Source organism: Tiliqua scincoides, chromosome 2, assembly GCF_035046505.1.
Source record: "Tiliqua scincoides isolate rTilSci1 chromosome 2, rTilSci1.hap2, whole genome shotgun sequence".
In the NCBI taxonomy this organism is placed as follows: domain Eukaryota; kingdom Metazoa; phylum Chordata; class Lepidosauria; order Squamata; family Scincidae; genus Tiliqua; species Tiliqua scincoides.
Genome location: NC_089822.1, coordinates 144,069,813 through 144,084,197, shown reverse-complemented (window position 1 = coordinate 144,084,197; position 14,385 = coordinate 144,069,813). Strand labels below are relative to the sequence as shown.

Below are 14,385 nucleotides of genomic sequence, written 5' to 3'. Positions count from 1 at the left end.
TACAAAGATCATTTTCAAATTTAAAGTACTGTCTACTGAAGCGGTTCTTAAACTCTCAGGGAGTTTGAAAGCCAAGGTAGATACTCACATATAGTACATAAAATTTTTGCCAAGTAATCACGCTCCAATTCTCACTTTGCCTTATCTCCAGGTCAATCAGAGGGCAGAGCCTTTCAACTCTGAAAAGTTTCCTTTCTTTCTCAAGCAGCAGACAGGCACCTCTCATTAGAAGCAATTTGTTTCTACAGCAACTTCACTGGGAAATTCTAACCAAAGTTAACCTTTTATTGTCCTTCCTTCCCTTTTGCAAATGCTTGCAAAGCAGGTCTGTTTTTTTCAACACCAGGATGGGATCCTCCTTTCCATTTGAAACAAAGTCCCAGGCTACAATTAAATAGTGCACCATTATTTAAGAATAACACCCATGGAAAGCAGTGGGTCTACTTCTGAGAAAAAAGGTTTGCAAATATATGCAACTGCATCTCTCTGCTGTGAATTGAATTGCACACTCTCAGTTATGTGTTATGGGTTGTATGTTGTATGTAGAGCTTCTGGCTTAACACACCAGACACCTTAAAGGTGGATTTGATTCATGGTTCTCCTGTAGTGGTTCCCAACCTTTTTCACTTGCATATCCCTTCGCAGCCCATTTCCATAAACTGTACCCTTCATATGAGCAAAATGTTTGTAATAATACAAGCCCTCATCTCCTCTCTATGAAAACCCAGACTTCATGTTTTCATCACATACTTTCTCTTTTCATCTGTTTGAAGAACAGAAGACTCTGCCTTTACACTGTTTTGCACAGAAGTGTGCTGAGAAATTCTGGGTGATTGATCACTTTTCATGTTATGTTTCAGCTTTTTTACTGTGCTGGTTTTCAATCACTGGTTCATACATGAATTGATGACCAAAAATTAGCTATTGGTGGGGCTTTCACAGCCAACTAGCTACCTTCCTTCCTGCTTTGCTGGCCCTGCAAAGCATTCTGGAGCACGACCTGCCTTTTTCTTCCATTATTCCATTCTTTTTCAAATACCCCTAAAGGTCCTGTTGAGTGTCCCTGGGAGTACATGAGTCCCAGGTTGGGAACCACTGTTTTACTGGTATGTTGTTTACAGTGCACTTACTCGGATAGTGTTTACAAAAAGGTGGTGAAGATCAAAATTTAAAAAGAATAAAAATGTATCTTATGATCTTTTACTATGTTTTTAATAAATTAGAGACTACAGTTGGAACATACCAAGATCCAGGTCTACAAAGCTTGCGTCTTGAGTACACTTCTGTACTGCAGCAAGTCATGGACTCTTCGCTCACAACAGGGGAGGAAACTGAAGGCTCTCCACATGCGCTGACTCCGACGCATCCTTGGTATCACCTGGCAGGGCAAAGTTCCAAACAACACGGTCCTGGAACAAGCTGGAATCCCTAGCATGTATGCACTGCTGAAACAGAGACGCCTGCATTGGCTTGGTCATGTCATGAGAATGGGCGATGGCCAGATCCCAAAGGATCTCCTCTATGGAGAACTCGTGCAGAGACAGCGCCCTACAGGTAGACCACAGCTGCAATACAAGGACATCTGCAATAGGAATCTGAAGGCCTTAGGAACGGACCTCAACAGATGGGAAACCTTAGCCTCTGAGCGTCCTACTTGGAGGCAGGCTGTGCAGCATGGCCTCTCCCAGTTTGAAGAGGCACTTGCCCAACAGACTGAGGCAAAGAAGGAAGGCCCACAGCCAGGCAGACACACCAGGGACAGAATACATTTGCTCCCAGTGTGGAAGGGATTGTCACTTCCGAATTGGCCTCTTCATCCACACTAGACACTGTTCCAGAACCACTTTTCAGAGCACGATACCATAGTCTCCCGAGACTGAAGGATGCCAATGATGACTACAGTTCTTAGGTGACAATTTGTGGTAGGTTATTTTTCAGGATCTGGCCTCGGGTAAAATCAGACAAAACTATAGTCAGACACCCCCCTAAGTTTAACCCCTGACTTATCCGAGGGTCATAGAAAATTCCATGATGGTTGGTTCAAAACCTGCCCTTGACTTATCTGTGGGATCGACATAGGCAACTATATGCGGTAGGTTATGCCTGTGATCACTTGTATGACTGTCTCTCTGCAACAGTAAAAAAAGCAGTTTTTTAAACTGTGATTTTAAAGGGGTGTATTTTTTCCCTTCTCCAGGGATCAGCACATTCATTCTCATTAGCAGAAGCCATTCATGTTGAGTCAAATCCGTGTATAAAAAATCAGTGTATAACATGGCTGGACCTGTATATTCTTTCTGAAAGCTGGAACACAGCAAAGCAATAGCAAAGATACCAGATAAATATCTAAAGGCACAGGACAGGGGTTTCCCAAACTGTGTGTTGCAGTACCTAAGGGCCCTGTGGCAAACTCACAGAGGGGCAGAGGGATGTTCCCAGCAGCATCTTCTTCTTGTCTATCATCGTTCAAGATCTCATGTGATCCAAGATGGCAGTGCCCATGAGAACAACAAAAAAAAGAGGCTGCTGCAAAAGAAGGATGCCGTGACCATGCTAAGTTTGGAAACCACTGGCATAGGGTGTATTTCTACTGCTGAAGCTAACATAAGGCTAGCCTTGAAAAGTGCCTGAATGGGAAGTGCTTGAGAACTACACAATAACTGATCTGACTTCCTTGGAAGAAAAGAGGAATATTGCAGAATTAAAAAACTCCCCTCATTCAATTATTTTGGAAACAATGAAATATACGAACATTATTCACAGACACAGCACAGGTCATACAATAAACAGTCTAGTTACCAGCCAAGGAATTACTTCCAATCATTCCTTCTCTGATGCCATGAAAAAACTATGACTTTATTTTTCTATGAAGCATGATGCAGAGTTGGAGGAAAATGCAATAAGTTTTTGGAAGATGGCTGGCGATTTTTTTTTAAAGGTAGCTTTTAATATTTACCACAAAGGTTTGCTTGTGATACACACTGTGCAATCAATGCAGAAAATATTACTATTTAAGGTATATGATGAGCACCTTTGAACAAATTTTTAAAAGCCTGATAAAACCCCCCTGATTTTAAAAAAACTGTTATTGATATGTTAGGAGGCATTTAAATAGGTCACTCTTAACATTCCAGTGTAACAGATAGGACGGCCACTTCTCACTCTGCCATCTCTCATTCTCCCTCCTGCCCTGACTTTGGACCCATTGCAACTTCTGAAGAAATCAGAACCAGGTCACAGAGAGCTAAAGAAATTCAAGATGAAGTTCTGAAAATCAAGGCGAGTGAAAACAAGGCAAGGATAGAGTAGGGTGCACATATCTGGGACCAGGTGTTGTAGAGAGCAGTATCAAGATGTGTTCATGCACAAATATAGACAGATGCATGCAAGCATCTTGAATGTTACCAATCCATGCAGAGTGAATACTTAGGAATACTTATAAAATTCTCCCCATCTGAATTTCCTCCAGAGCTTTTTGGTTCCAAATTATCTGATCATGCCTGCAGAAAGGACCCACCACAGATACTCACCTATAAGTCGACCACACAGATAAAGGCAGGTTTTGAGCCAACAACCATGGAATTTTCTATGACCCTCGGATAAGTCGGGGGTTAAGCTTAGGGGGGTATAGATTTGTCTGATTTTATCTGAGGCCAGATCCTGAAAAATAACCTACCACTAATTGTTACCTAAGAACTGTAGTCTCTAAATTATTAAAAACATAGTAAAAGATCATAAGATACATTTTTATTCTTTTTTAAATTCTGGTCTTCACCACCTTTTTGTAAACCCTATCAGAGTAAGTGCACTGTAAACAACATACCAGTAAAACAGTGGTTCCCAAACTGGGACTCATGTACTCCCAGGGACACTCAACAGGACCTTTCGGAATACTTGAAAAAGAATGGAATAATGGCAAAAAAAGGCAGGTTGTGCTCCAGAATTCTTGCAAGGACCAGCAAGGCAGGAAGGGAGGTAGCTGTGAAAGCCCCACCAATAGCTAGTTTTTGGTCACCAATTCATTTATGAACCAGTGATTGAAAACCAGCACAGTAAAAAAGCTGAAACATAATATGGAAAGTGATCAATCACCCAGAATTTCTCAGCACACTTCTGGTGCAAATAGTGCAAAGGCAGAGTCTTCTGTTCTTCAAACAGATGAAAAGAGAAAATACGTGATGAATACATGAAGTCTGGGCTTTCATATGGAGGAGATGAAGGCTTGTATTATTAATGACAAACATTTTGCTAATATGAAGGGTACAATTTATGGAAATGGGCTGCCAAGTGATATGCAAGTGAAAAAGGTTGGGAACCACCATGAATCAAATCCACCTTTAAGGTGTCTGGCTCTACGTACAACATACAACCCATAACACATAACTGAGAGTGTGCAATTCACAGCAGAGAGATGCAGCTGCATATATTTGCAGCCCTTTTTCCTCAGAAGTAGACCCACTGCTTTCCATGGGTGTTATTCTGAAGTAAGGGTGCACTGAATTGTAGCCTGGGAAGGAGGGTCCCATCCTGGTGTTTCCAAAAACAGATCTGCTTTGCAAGCATTTGCCAAGCAGAACCAGAACCAGGCTGCAGCAGACGGAAGGAGAATGAAAGGTTAACTTTGGCTGGAATGTCCCCGGAAAGTTACTATAGTAACTAAGGAGGTGCCTGCCTGAGCTGAGTGGAGGAAGGAAACTTTTTAGAGTTGAAAGGCTCTGCCCTCTGATTGAACAGGAGATCAGGCAGAGTGAGAATTGGAGCTTGATTACTTGGCAAAAATTTCACGAGTATCTATGGTAATGTGTTGGTGACTCACTGTTCTTCTAGTTTTGGACTGGTGGACTTTGTTCAGACTGCTGTACAAGCAACATTGGTTTTCCCTTTGCGTCTTCTTTCCCCTCCTTACAGGATATGAATGCGCATGAATACATATGGGCGTTGATTAATACAAGACCAAAAAATGAATCTTGATGCATAATCACAACAACAACTAGACTTAATATTTTACTGAAATTTAATCAAAGCACATAGCAGCTCTTGCACATTAGTAACCTGCGATGGGAAAAAAAAAATGAAATCTGAGGCAAACTGAGCATGCCAATTATGACATTAATTTTAGACATTCTTCTAGTTAAACCAACAGAGGTGGAGCAGAACATGAAGTGAAAGGAAGAGCCTTGTCTTCTCACTACAAAAAGCCTCTGTTAATTCTAAATAAGACACAGTCCCATTTAGCTTAGGAAGAAACAGATGTAAGTGCTTCCAACAAGACAAAGTAGCAATGAAAAACAGCATTAATGCAGACAAGAACTACAAGAAATGCCAGGCTGCCCTCTTATTATACAAATGAATACAGATACAACATTTTTTGTATCCTCTCTCCATATGAACACGTTCTGAATAATCTTTAGGGAGGGTGTGGGGGAAAGAAGATTGATGGTCTGAGGGTCACTTTATTCCATACCATTTTGGCTGCTATGAAAATTATAAGCTTATCTAGTAATACAGGATAATGCTTCTCCTCCTTTGAAACTCAGATTGTTCAAGGTTGGCTAGGGTAGCTCCTTTGAGAGTAACCTTTCATTCATTTTACTTGCCTGGGGGGAAACACTTTAAGGAACTATTTCACACCACCTGATGTGTCAGGAAGAAGGAAATGTGCTGCCACTCTTCTAAGGAAACTCTTGAAAATAAAGCTCAGTCTCAGGGCACAAGCCTAACCAGTCTGCTCAGAAGTAAGTCCTATTTTGTTCAATGGGGCTTACTCTCAGGAAAGTGTGGTTAGGATTGCAACCTATGTCTCACACAGGTTGAAATGCATCAGGTTTGTCTGTTATTGGAAAAAGAATTCTGCAGTAAAACACATTTAATTAAGCAAATATTTTATATATACTGTATATTAAAATCTAATCATCTCTAGCCCAGTGGTTCTCAGACTGGTGGGTCATGATCCCTGGCTTTTTCCTTTTGAGGGGCAGAAGCAGGGGGAAAGCAGCAACACGATTCCCAGGATCACGTCGAAGTGGGGGCTGTTTTTTACCTTACTTGCTGTGAGGATCTGGGGGTGTGTGGGGAGCCCTGTGGAGCCCTCTGCAGGACTCCCCACAGCTTGGGGAATGTTAAAAAAAATTGCAACCCACTTCCCAGTTACAATTGCTAAACCAGAAGTGGGTTGCGATTGTTTTTTTTTTTTAAACATTCTACAAGCTGCGGGTAGCCCTACAGAGGGTTCCACGGGGCTCCCCGCACCCCCAGACCCTGGCAGCAAGTAAGCAATGTACAAAACATCCCCCACAGCAGCAAAATCCAGGGGATCATGGCGCTGCTTTCCACCCCGCCCGCGCAAAGACTTACCCTGGTTCTTGAACTCCCACAGAGTTTGAGAACCAGTGCTATAGTTCATTCTTAATCAACAAAGCATTTAAATAGTCAGTTTCAAAACAAACTGTACTGTTTTTCTCATTCAAGCCTCCTGAAACTTAGGGCACACCTACACAGCAGATAGTTTTGGTTCACTTTGGTGCAGTTTTGACTCCTATCACTTGGAACACATTTTTCTGTCATCTACTTCAAACCTGGTTCAGGCACATTTTCTACCTCCATGATATCTTGGGTAACCTTGGGTTACCTAGAGTAGGGGTGCCCAAACTCCAGCCCAAGGGCCACTTGTGGCCCTCGGGGTCTCCCAATCCAGCCTACAGGGAGCCCCCAAACTCCAATGAGCCTCTGCCCTCCAAAGACTTACTGGAGCCCACACTGGCCCGATGCAACTGCTCTCAGCATGTGGGCGACTGTCTGACCTCTGCTTGAGCTGTGGGACAATGGCTCCCTCCATGGCTTGCTGTTTCACAGCAACAGCAGTGAAGGAAAGGTCTTGAGCTATTGCAAAACTAGCACTCATTAATATAAGTTCCATCTCTAATATATTCATTTATGTAAATTTATTCAAATCTGAAATGTAAATTAATTCTTTTTTTCCCCCGGCCCCCAACACAGTGTCAGAGAGATGATGTGGCCCTCCTGCCAAAAAGTTTGGACACCCCTGACCTAGAGGGTTGGAACAGAATTTCTCCCACACCCCAGTTTCAAGAAATTGAGCATTCTGGTCATACTGAAATAGCTTATTGAATACCAACAAAATACTGCAAGCTGGAAGACAAACCTATGTGGAGATGACATCACTTTTGGTACTGCAGACACCTGCAATACTCCAGACAACGGTGGGTAAATAAGAGCGGACACAAGACCAAATGGCCCAAGGCCACAGGGAACAGCTTTGAAGGCAGAGTCTATTCCCCCCTTCCCCATATGAGCAGATACAGGGCCAATCATTGAGAATTTTCATGCTTATAGTGTCTGATATTGTTAAAACAAGTGACCACACACTCACATACCCACTAAGGAGTCTTCAGCTGGATGGACACTGGTTTCCTGAGTCTTTAGTTTTCAGTGTAGATGCTACCTTCAGTAGATGTCAGTTTTGAAACAACTTACTAATTCAAACAATGATTTAACACAAATGTGCATGAAGTTTGTTGAATCAAAAGGAAATGAGGTGGCAAGTCTTTTTTCCCATTTACTTCTACTAATGCTATCAGAAGTGTCAGGATTGGGATGAGTGCTTTTTAGTACAGAGAATATTACAAATATATTCTACATTAAGTTTCTAGGGAAACGGTAAGAGATTTTCTAGTAGGAGAATTTTAAAAAAAATGTTTATTACTGTGCACTTGAAAGTTTACTAGAGTTATTAAAAATTTGTGGCTCAAACTTGTAAAAAATGCCTCCACTTATTCTGGCATCTTATCTCCCAGAGAAAATCGTCCTGAAATATATTACACATTTCTAGTCCAGTGAATGGAACTGAGTGCTATCAGAACATGAATTCTACATGCATTCAGGTGGCGGCTGCCACTTCTTTCAAAACTTTTAATTACACTCAAACAGCTGGTAGCATCATTAACTCAAAGTCCCAGATTACCTTGATTGCTCTGTCATTATCTCTCATCAGCTGCTGCTTCTCATCTTCAAACTTTTGCAAAATATCCTGCAGACGTTTTCCTGCAGCAAGCTGCTGCTGGTTGCTTTCCTCTGTCAGAGAGGAAATGGTTGTCTTAAGTTCAGCTATGATCTAAAAAGAAAACAGCATGCTAAAACTCCAACTAAAGTAAGAAGTATATATTTTGCACGTATTCATGCTTGACACAAGAATCTGAATTGGCAAACTCCACTGTGAAAACTAAATAGTTTCGATTAACATATTGCACACTAGCAAGCAGAAAATTCTATGCAGAGGAAAAGAAATATAATAAGTGAGAATAGCATAAAACTGCAGAACATGAAGATATTTGGGGAAATTTTCCACTATAAAATTCTGCAATTTACTTACCGGAACAAAGCATTTTTGTGATGTGAAAATGTGGGTTTCTAATTTTCCACTTCACCGAAATAATTTTGAAAATCTATCATTTGAAACATTTCTGCACACTGATTGAGGTCTGATTGCAATGATTTAGAACATTCTGAACTAACTACCAAAGAATGACATCTGCCATATAAATAGAAAGAAATTCTCACTTTTCATCAACTTTGGACAGAGTACTGTAAGGGTATAGCAGCCAGAAGGGAAAGTTGACACTGCTCCCTTGCACATATAGAGGCTAGGGACCCAAACAGCTACATGCATTGATAGTCCTTCTATATGCGCAAGGGCACTGTGTCAACTCTCCCATCTGGATGCAGCCTCTTGCATTGAAATGCACATTGCTAAGGAGAGTGCCGTGACACTCAAAATAAGATTTTCATGGGATGCGATGCAGCCCCCATCCTGTCCCGGAGACTCCCTGTTTGCATGCACCAGATTGTGTGAAGAAGGCATTTAGAAATGCCAATTAGTATAGAAAAATCATGTAATGTAACAACATGGAGGACATTTGCATTTGTCATATTTTGGATCATTTTTTTTTAAAGTGTTATAACTTTTGCCTGTTATCGAAGGCCATAATGTTTTGCCCAATTACTTGACAGCAGATTCTATGTTCTGAGTAAACATGCAGAAGATTGGGAGGCAATGGTGTTTAGACATCCATCCATGAGTATGCTTGTTTGAAGTATCAAGCTTTGGAGTCCCTGTTTAGCAGCAAACTGTGAGGTGTACTGAAACTGTTTAGCATAAACATTTCAGTCAGCCTTGCAGCAATAAGGGTAACACAAAGGAAACAGTTGTCCCTTGTAAAGGATTTGCTATGAAAACATATTTAATAAGGGAACACATCTGGGACATGGTGGGTTTTTGTTTTGCTCTAAGAAGAGAGATCATCATAAAGTTATTCCCTTTCCCTAAATGACTGATATTACTCCTGCTGGGCATCAGAGTTTTCCAAGTATGCAAGCACAATGTACACACATAGGTGGCACAACCTGGGGTATCACCTACACTGAAGCCGTGGCTGCCTCCTCTGCCACTGCACAGTAGATAAGAAAAAGGTTCTTTACCATGATTCTTGCACGGTTTCATCAAACCCAGAAGCCAGAGACTTCCGGTTCTATTTAAAGGGATGGCATGCTCTGTCCCTGTAAATAAAAACACACGTCCTGCACTTGACTTTAAGCAAATTGTACAGGGAGCAAGGTAAGGAGGCAGATCATCTGCCTCTTGCTTGGAAGAGCAGGAAGTGGGTCACTGAGGCTTGCGTAGTGGCAGGCTGGAAGGAGGCGGCAGCAAGCTCAAGGTGAAACGCACCCTGAATCCACTACCCCCTTGGACCCCTCACAAAGTGCCATGAATGCAATCCTCTTCACCTCATCTCAAGGTTGGGTTGGCACTGCTTACATACGTCTCATATTTTGGAACTGTAGCACAGACAAATGCAGAACCAGACAGGCCAAGTGAGGTGCCATGTGGCATGTTGGGACTGATTCATTGGAAGACCACATTATATCCTTCCAAAACAGGCCATGAAAATGTACATCAAAGAGTGCAGCGAATGTAACTTTTAATTAAGGTAAAAATATGTAGAATAGGGGAGGAATACCTGGATGGGACTCCCATTGAAAGTTCTTCTGGGTTGAGAAGCAGAGAGACTTTTGTATTAAGAAACTTTAAAAGAAGCTGACAGACAAGAAAATACTTCAGGCAGTAATTCTCAGGAAAAAAGTGGTAATTGTTTATTTTGCCCAAACTTCAGAGAGAATTTCTTGGAATATATTTTGTGTGTGTGGGTGTTAAAAGCGAATGTTCCAAGAGGCCACAGAGAGTTAGATTAGGCTGATGTTGTCAGCAGTACAACCACATGAAAGGTACAAGTGACCTATTCTTAACATTACGTTACAAAAACTATGTTCAACTGATAGTGTGAGGCTGATGCAAAACCCAAAAGAAGCGAAGACATTCACAATTAAAGATGAAGTTCAATCTTTTCATTCTCTCCTTGTATTAAAACCAAAATGTGGCCTATAAGACTTGCTACAATAAAAAACCCCTATGATAGCCTCCTCAGATAAACACTGAAGTGCTAACTAGGGATATGTTTACACTTCCCAGGATCTCTCCAGAGGACTTTTGATACAATTTGCACCATGTCATGTGGGAAGTAATTGATTAGTGCTTCAGATCCCTGTCATTAAAGCGGAACTTTTCTAAGATGTTCTTGAACATATATCAAAAACACTGCCAACCTCCTCAGTAGACCCACTGCTTCAAATGGCAGGCTGGAGTTTACCCCATCAGTGGATTTGCTCCCAGAGAAGGATGACAACAGATCTCCTGCCTGGTAAGGACTTTACCATGCCACTTGAAAAAGCAGGCTGTAGCCTTTTGTATTAGTGGATCTACTCATAAGCAACATTCCCTCTATAAGGCAATGTTGCATAGCTAGAATTGGAGCCCCATGCAGCTTCGTTCATAGCACACCACAACTTGGTAATGACATCATTGCTCCAAAGCTGCCCCCCTCATGCAGCTCCGCTGGGAGTCCCTGTAATTTTTACATGGAACGTTACTCATAAGAACAAACCTCAGTCTTTCAGTTCCATCAGGTTTGGTGCTTACCGTTTATGCAAATGTATGGAATGGGAACATGAGCAATTTTGGGGCAGGAGCCTTCCCATCCACTCTAGAAACTATGGCTTTCCAAAACATTACCACATAGTGAAGACTCACATGTTCCCTCTCCACTCCCCTCTCCTATTTTCATTTTGAAGTAAACCATCATTTCCACATTACATCTGAATGCAGGAAACTATGGTTTACTTCAAAGAGCATTTAGGAAATAAACCAGGATCTCCAATCACAATTTGACCCCAGTGTGCTTTTAGCTAAAATGGTTTGAAGTAAATGACAGGATGTAATGTAGAATCATGTCTACTTCAAAGTGCAAGTAAAACTTCCCTATCCTGTTACGTAAAAGAGTAGGAAGAGAAGCATAATGTAAGTGTTAAGTAATGCGCATTGGGGCAAGAAATCAAAATTTCGCATATATGCTGTGATGGATCAGGAGCGATGGATCAGGAGCAAGATCTTGGGGTACTGGTGGACAACTCGATGAAAGTGATAACCCAGTGTATGGTGGCTGTGAAGAAAACCAATTCCATGCTCAGGATAATTAAAAAGGGGATTGAGAATAAAACAGCCAATATGATTACACCATTGTACAAATTGGTGGTAAGGCCACATCTGGAGTACTGAGTCCATTTTGTAGTCCACATCTGAAAGAGGATAAAGGAGAACTGGAAAAGATGCAGAAGAGAGTGACCAAAATGATTAATGGGTTGGGGCTCCCTTATGAAGGGAGAGCATTTGGGGTTCTTCAGTCTAGAAAGAAAGTGCCTGAGGGGGGACATAATTGAGACACAGATGGGCATTTGACCTGATTCAGCTGGGCTCTTATGTTTTCAAGCCTGCAGCTTCTCCCAGGGCTCATTCACATAGTGGAAAACCATGGTTTCCTGTTATATCTGAACCAGGCCATCATTTCTATTGTTTTAAAAAAAATACCATAATCCCCAAGAGACTGGCAAATAAATTCATTTAATGAGAGAGTGGGAGGGAAAATAGTTTTATAAACTGCATAAAGCAAACAGCAGCATGATTTGCTAGCATTAGGATATAATTGTTTGGGGACGGGAAGGGAATGAGATGAGCTGAAATTAAATGCTAGCATTTTAAGAACAGAAACAAGGATGGGTTTATTTCTATTTTCACTTTTAAGTGAAAGGAAAAAAAGAACATCACCAAGCTTCCTAAAGAAGAAAATTTTTGTTTTCATGTTTCCTACCTGTGAAGATTTGGCAAATTTCTGACTGTATTCCTTTTCAATCTGCTTCAACCTGCTGTTGGTCTGAAATACACACACACACACACACACACACACACACACACACACAAAGAGAAAAGAAAAAAGAGGAAACCAGATTATCTCAGATGAAGAACGTGTACAGACATTTTGCCACTGACCCCTATTGCCTGGCACCTCGTCTACATGCCTATCACTAAGCAGCTGGGAGCTCTGCCAATTCCAACGCCCTTTTGTGGCAGCCAAAAAACCGCTAGGGCTTGTCTTTGATCTAGCGCCAACTATTCATCACTTGAAGGGGGGGGTGAGGGAAGAGAATAGTACCTCTGCTGCCAATTATTAGAAAAACATAGAGGCCTCTGTGTATTTTTTTTCTAAAGGAAGGGGAGGGGGAAGAGAAAGAGAGACACAGTTTATCAGTATGACTTCATTTCAGTGCAAAGCAAAAAGAGAAGGAAAAAAGCCACAGGCTCCACTGGAGGCTGCGAGGGTACAATGTGACTCACATTCTACAATTTTATGTGCCAGCTGATGCCTGCAAGTTCCTTTTGTCGTATTTCACTCTTCCTACTAAAACCTGGCTGCTATTATAGTAAAAATCCAATGTGCTATGGAAGCATTTGGGCCCCCATGACCCTCAGCACTCTCTCTTCAGGGCTCATCTCCCATATCTCAAAGATAAGAAAGTTATGAAGAAACCTGGGAATAAAGGGTGGTTTCTATTTTGATATCACATGCAACTGAGAGGGCAGAGTTCCTGAAATTATTCCGATCTCCCCCTTAAATTCTCAGCTATTTTTCATCATATACAGGTCACATTTTTGAAAAATAAATTTTTGCTTAATAATCATTATTCATTTCCAATAGGCTGTCTCAGAAACCATGGACAAATACTTTCACAGTGGATGCAAAATATCTAAGAATATATTTGTGGATAAGATGGCATAATGATGCCTCAGCTCTGATCCATGAATTTCTCCTATGGAGAAAAGGAATACTCCGCATATGCCATGGACAATCAGTGTGCACACATGGAATGTTTTTCTTCATAAAATGAAACAAGAAGCTCTGGGCAACGCCCACTGAGTTTTGAGAAAAGTATAAGAAAAATAGTCAAAGCAACTTTGATTTTGTGGCTAAACCTATGATCTCACTTTAGAGCTCAGTTCCGCAGCTATAGGTCAGAATGAATGTCTCCAAAGTAAATATGAAAAAGAAAGTAACTTGGCTTTGGCTAGAAAGGAAGACTACAGAAGCAAAAAGTACTCATGTACAGGTGTAGTAGACCACCCACAGGTGATCAAAAGCAGAGAGAGTTAGGGCCTAAGGGGTCCCTTCAACATTTGACTGTGGAAAACAGGCACACTGGCATGGGCAGCCCAATCCTATCCTTCCCTGGTGCCCAGCAGTGCTGAAATGGCCGCCACTGTATCCTGTGGGGCCAGGGAAGCTGCCGGAGGTCTCCTTGGGGTAAGGGAACATCTATTGGATAATTTGCAGTGGCACAATAGCCCTGCTGGGAGGAGATGATTGGCAACCCTCCTTATGTGTTTCACTTTTAGATGCTGCTCCATTACTGATACAGTTCAATAAGAAATTTGGATCAATCACACTTGTTGCCTCTTTGTTAAGAGATAGGGAACCCTTCTTCCCACCCTAACTGTTTGTTACTTTGGCTGCCCTCAGGGTGGAACTCAGAGATGGAGGGGTCACTCTGCTCCCAGGGTCTGTGGCATCCATACTCTGTGTCCTCCAGTGGGAGGAATACTACTCAGTGATCATGAGCCCCATTTCCTGCTGCCATGGTCAATGAAGCAGGCAGTTACCAGAAGATAGCAGCATACAGACAGCCACACCTGAAGGAGCCAGTGATGAAGGGCCATGGGGCATGTTTTGCTGCCACGGCAGTAGGTGCCTAGTGTCACTCACATGCCCTTTGCAATAATTGGCTTAAGCAGTGCACCCTCTGATAGGTCCAAGTGCTACAGCCTTCCAGCCAGGTGTGTCTATTTGCAGTGATGCAAGGTGTTAAATGGCGGATGAGACATTCATTATTATTATTATTAACAGTATTTATATACTGCTTTTCAAC

At 41.8% G+C, this 14,385-nt stretch overlaps 1 protein-coding gene across 5 annotated transcripts in view; it reads right to left on the bottom strand.

The window, feature by feature from the left end:
* The window catches only part of CEP112 (centrosomal protein 112), a 362,246-nt gene that overhangs the window by 71,329 nt on the left and 276,532 nt on the right, over positions 1 to 14,385 (bottom strand). For 3 of the 5 annotated variants that reach the window (XM_066615054.1, XM_066615053.1, XM_066615055.1), the window contains exons 22-23: positions 12,276 to 12,338; positions 7,982 to 8,131 (exon numbers count right to left, since the gene is read on the bottom strand). In XM_066615054.1, the coding sequence (XP_066471151.1) occupies positions 7,982 to 8,131; positions 12,276 to 12,338 (213 nt within the window). Of the gene's footprint in view, positions 1 to 7,981; positions 8,151 to 12,275; positions 12,339 to 14,385 lie in introns of those variants that run through there. The other 2 variants (XM_066615056.1, XM_066615057.1) reach the window with 2 other exon arrangements.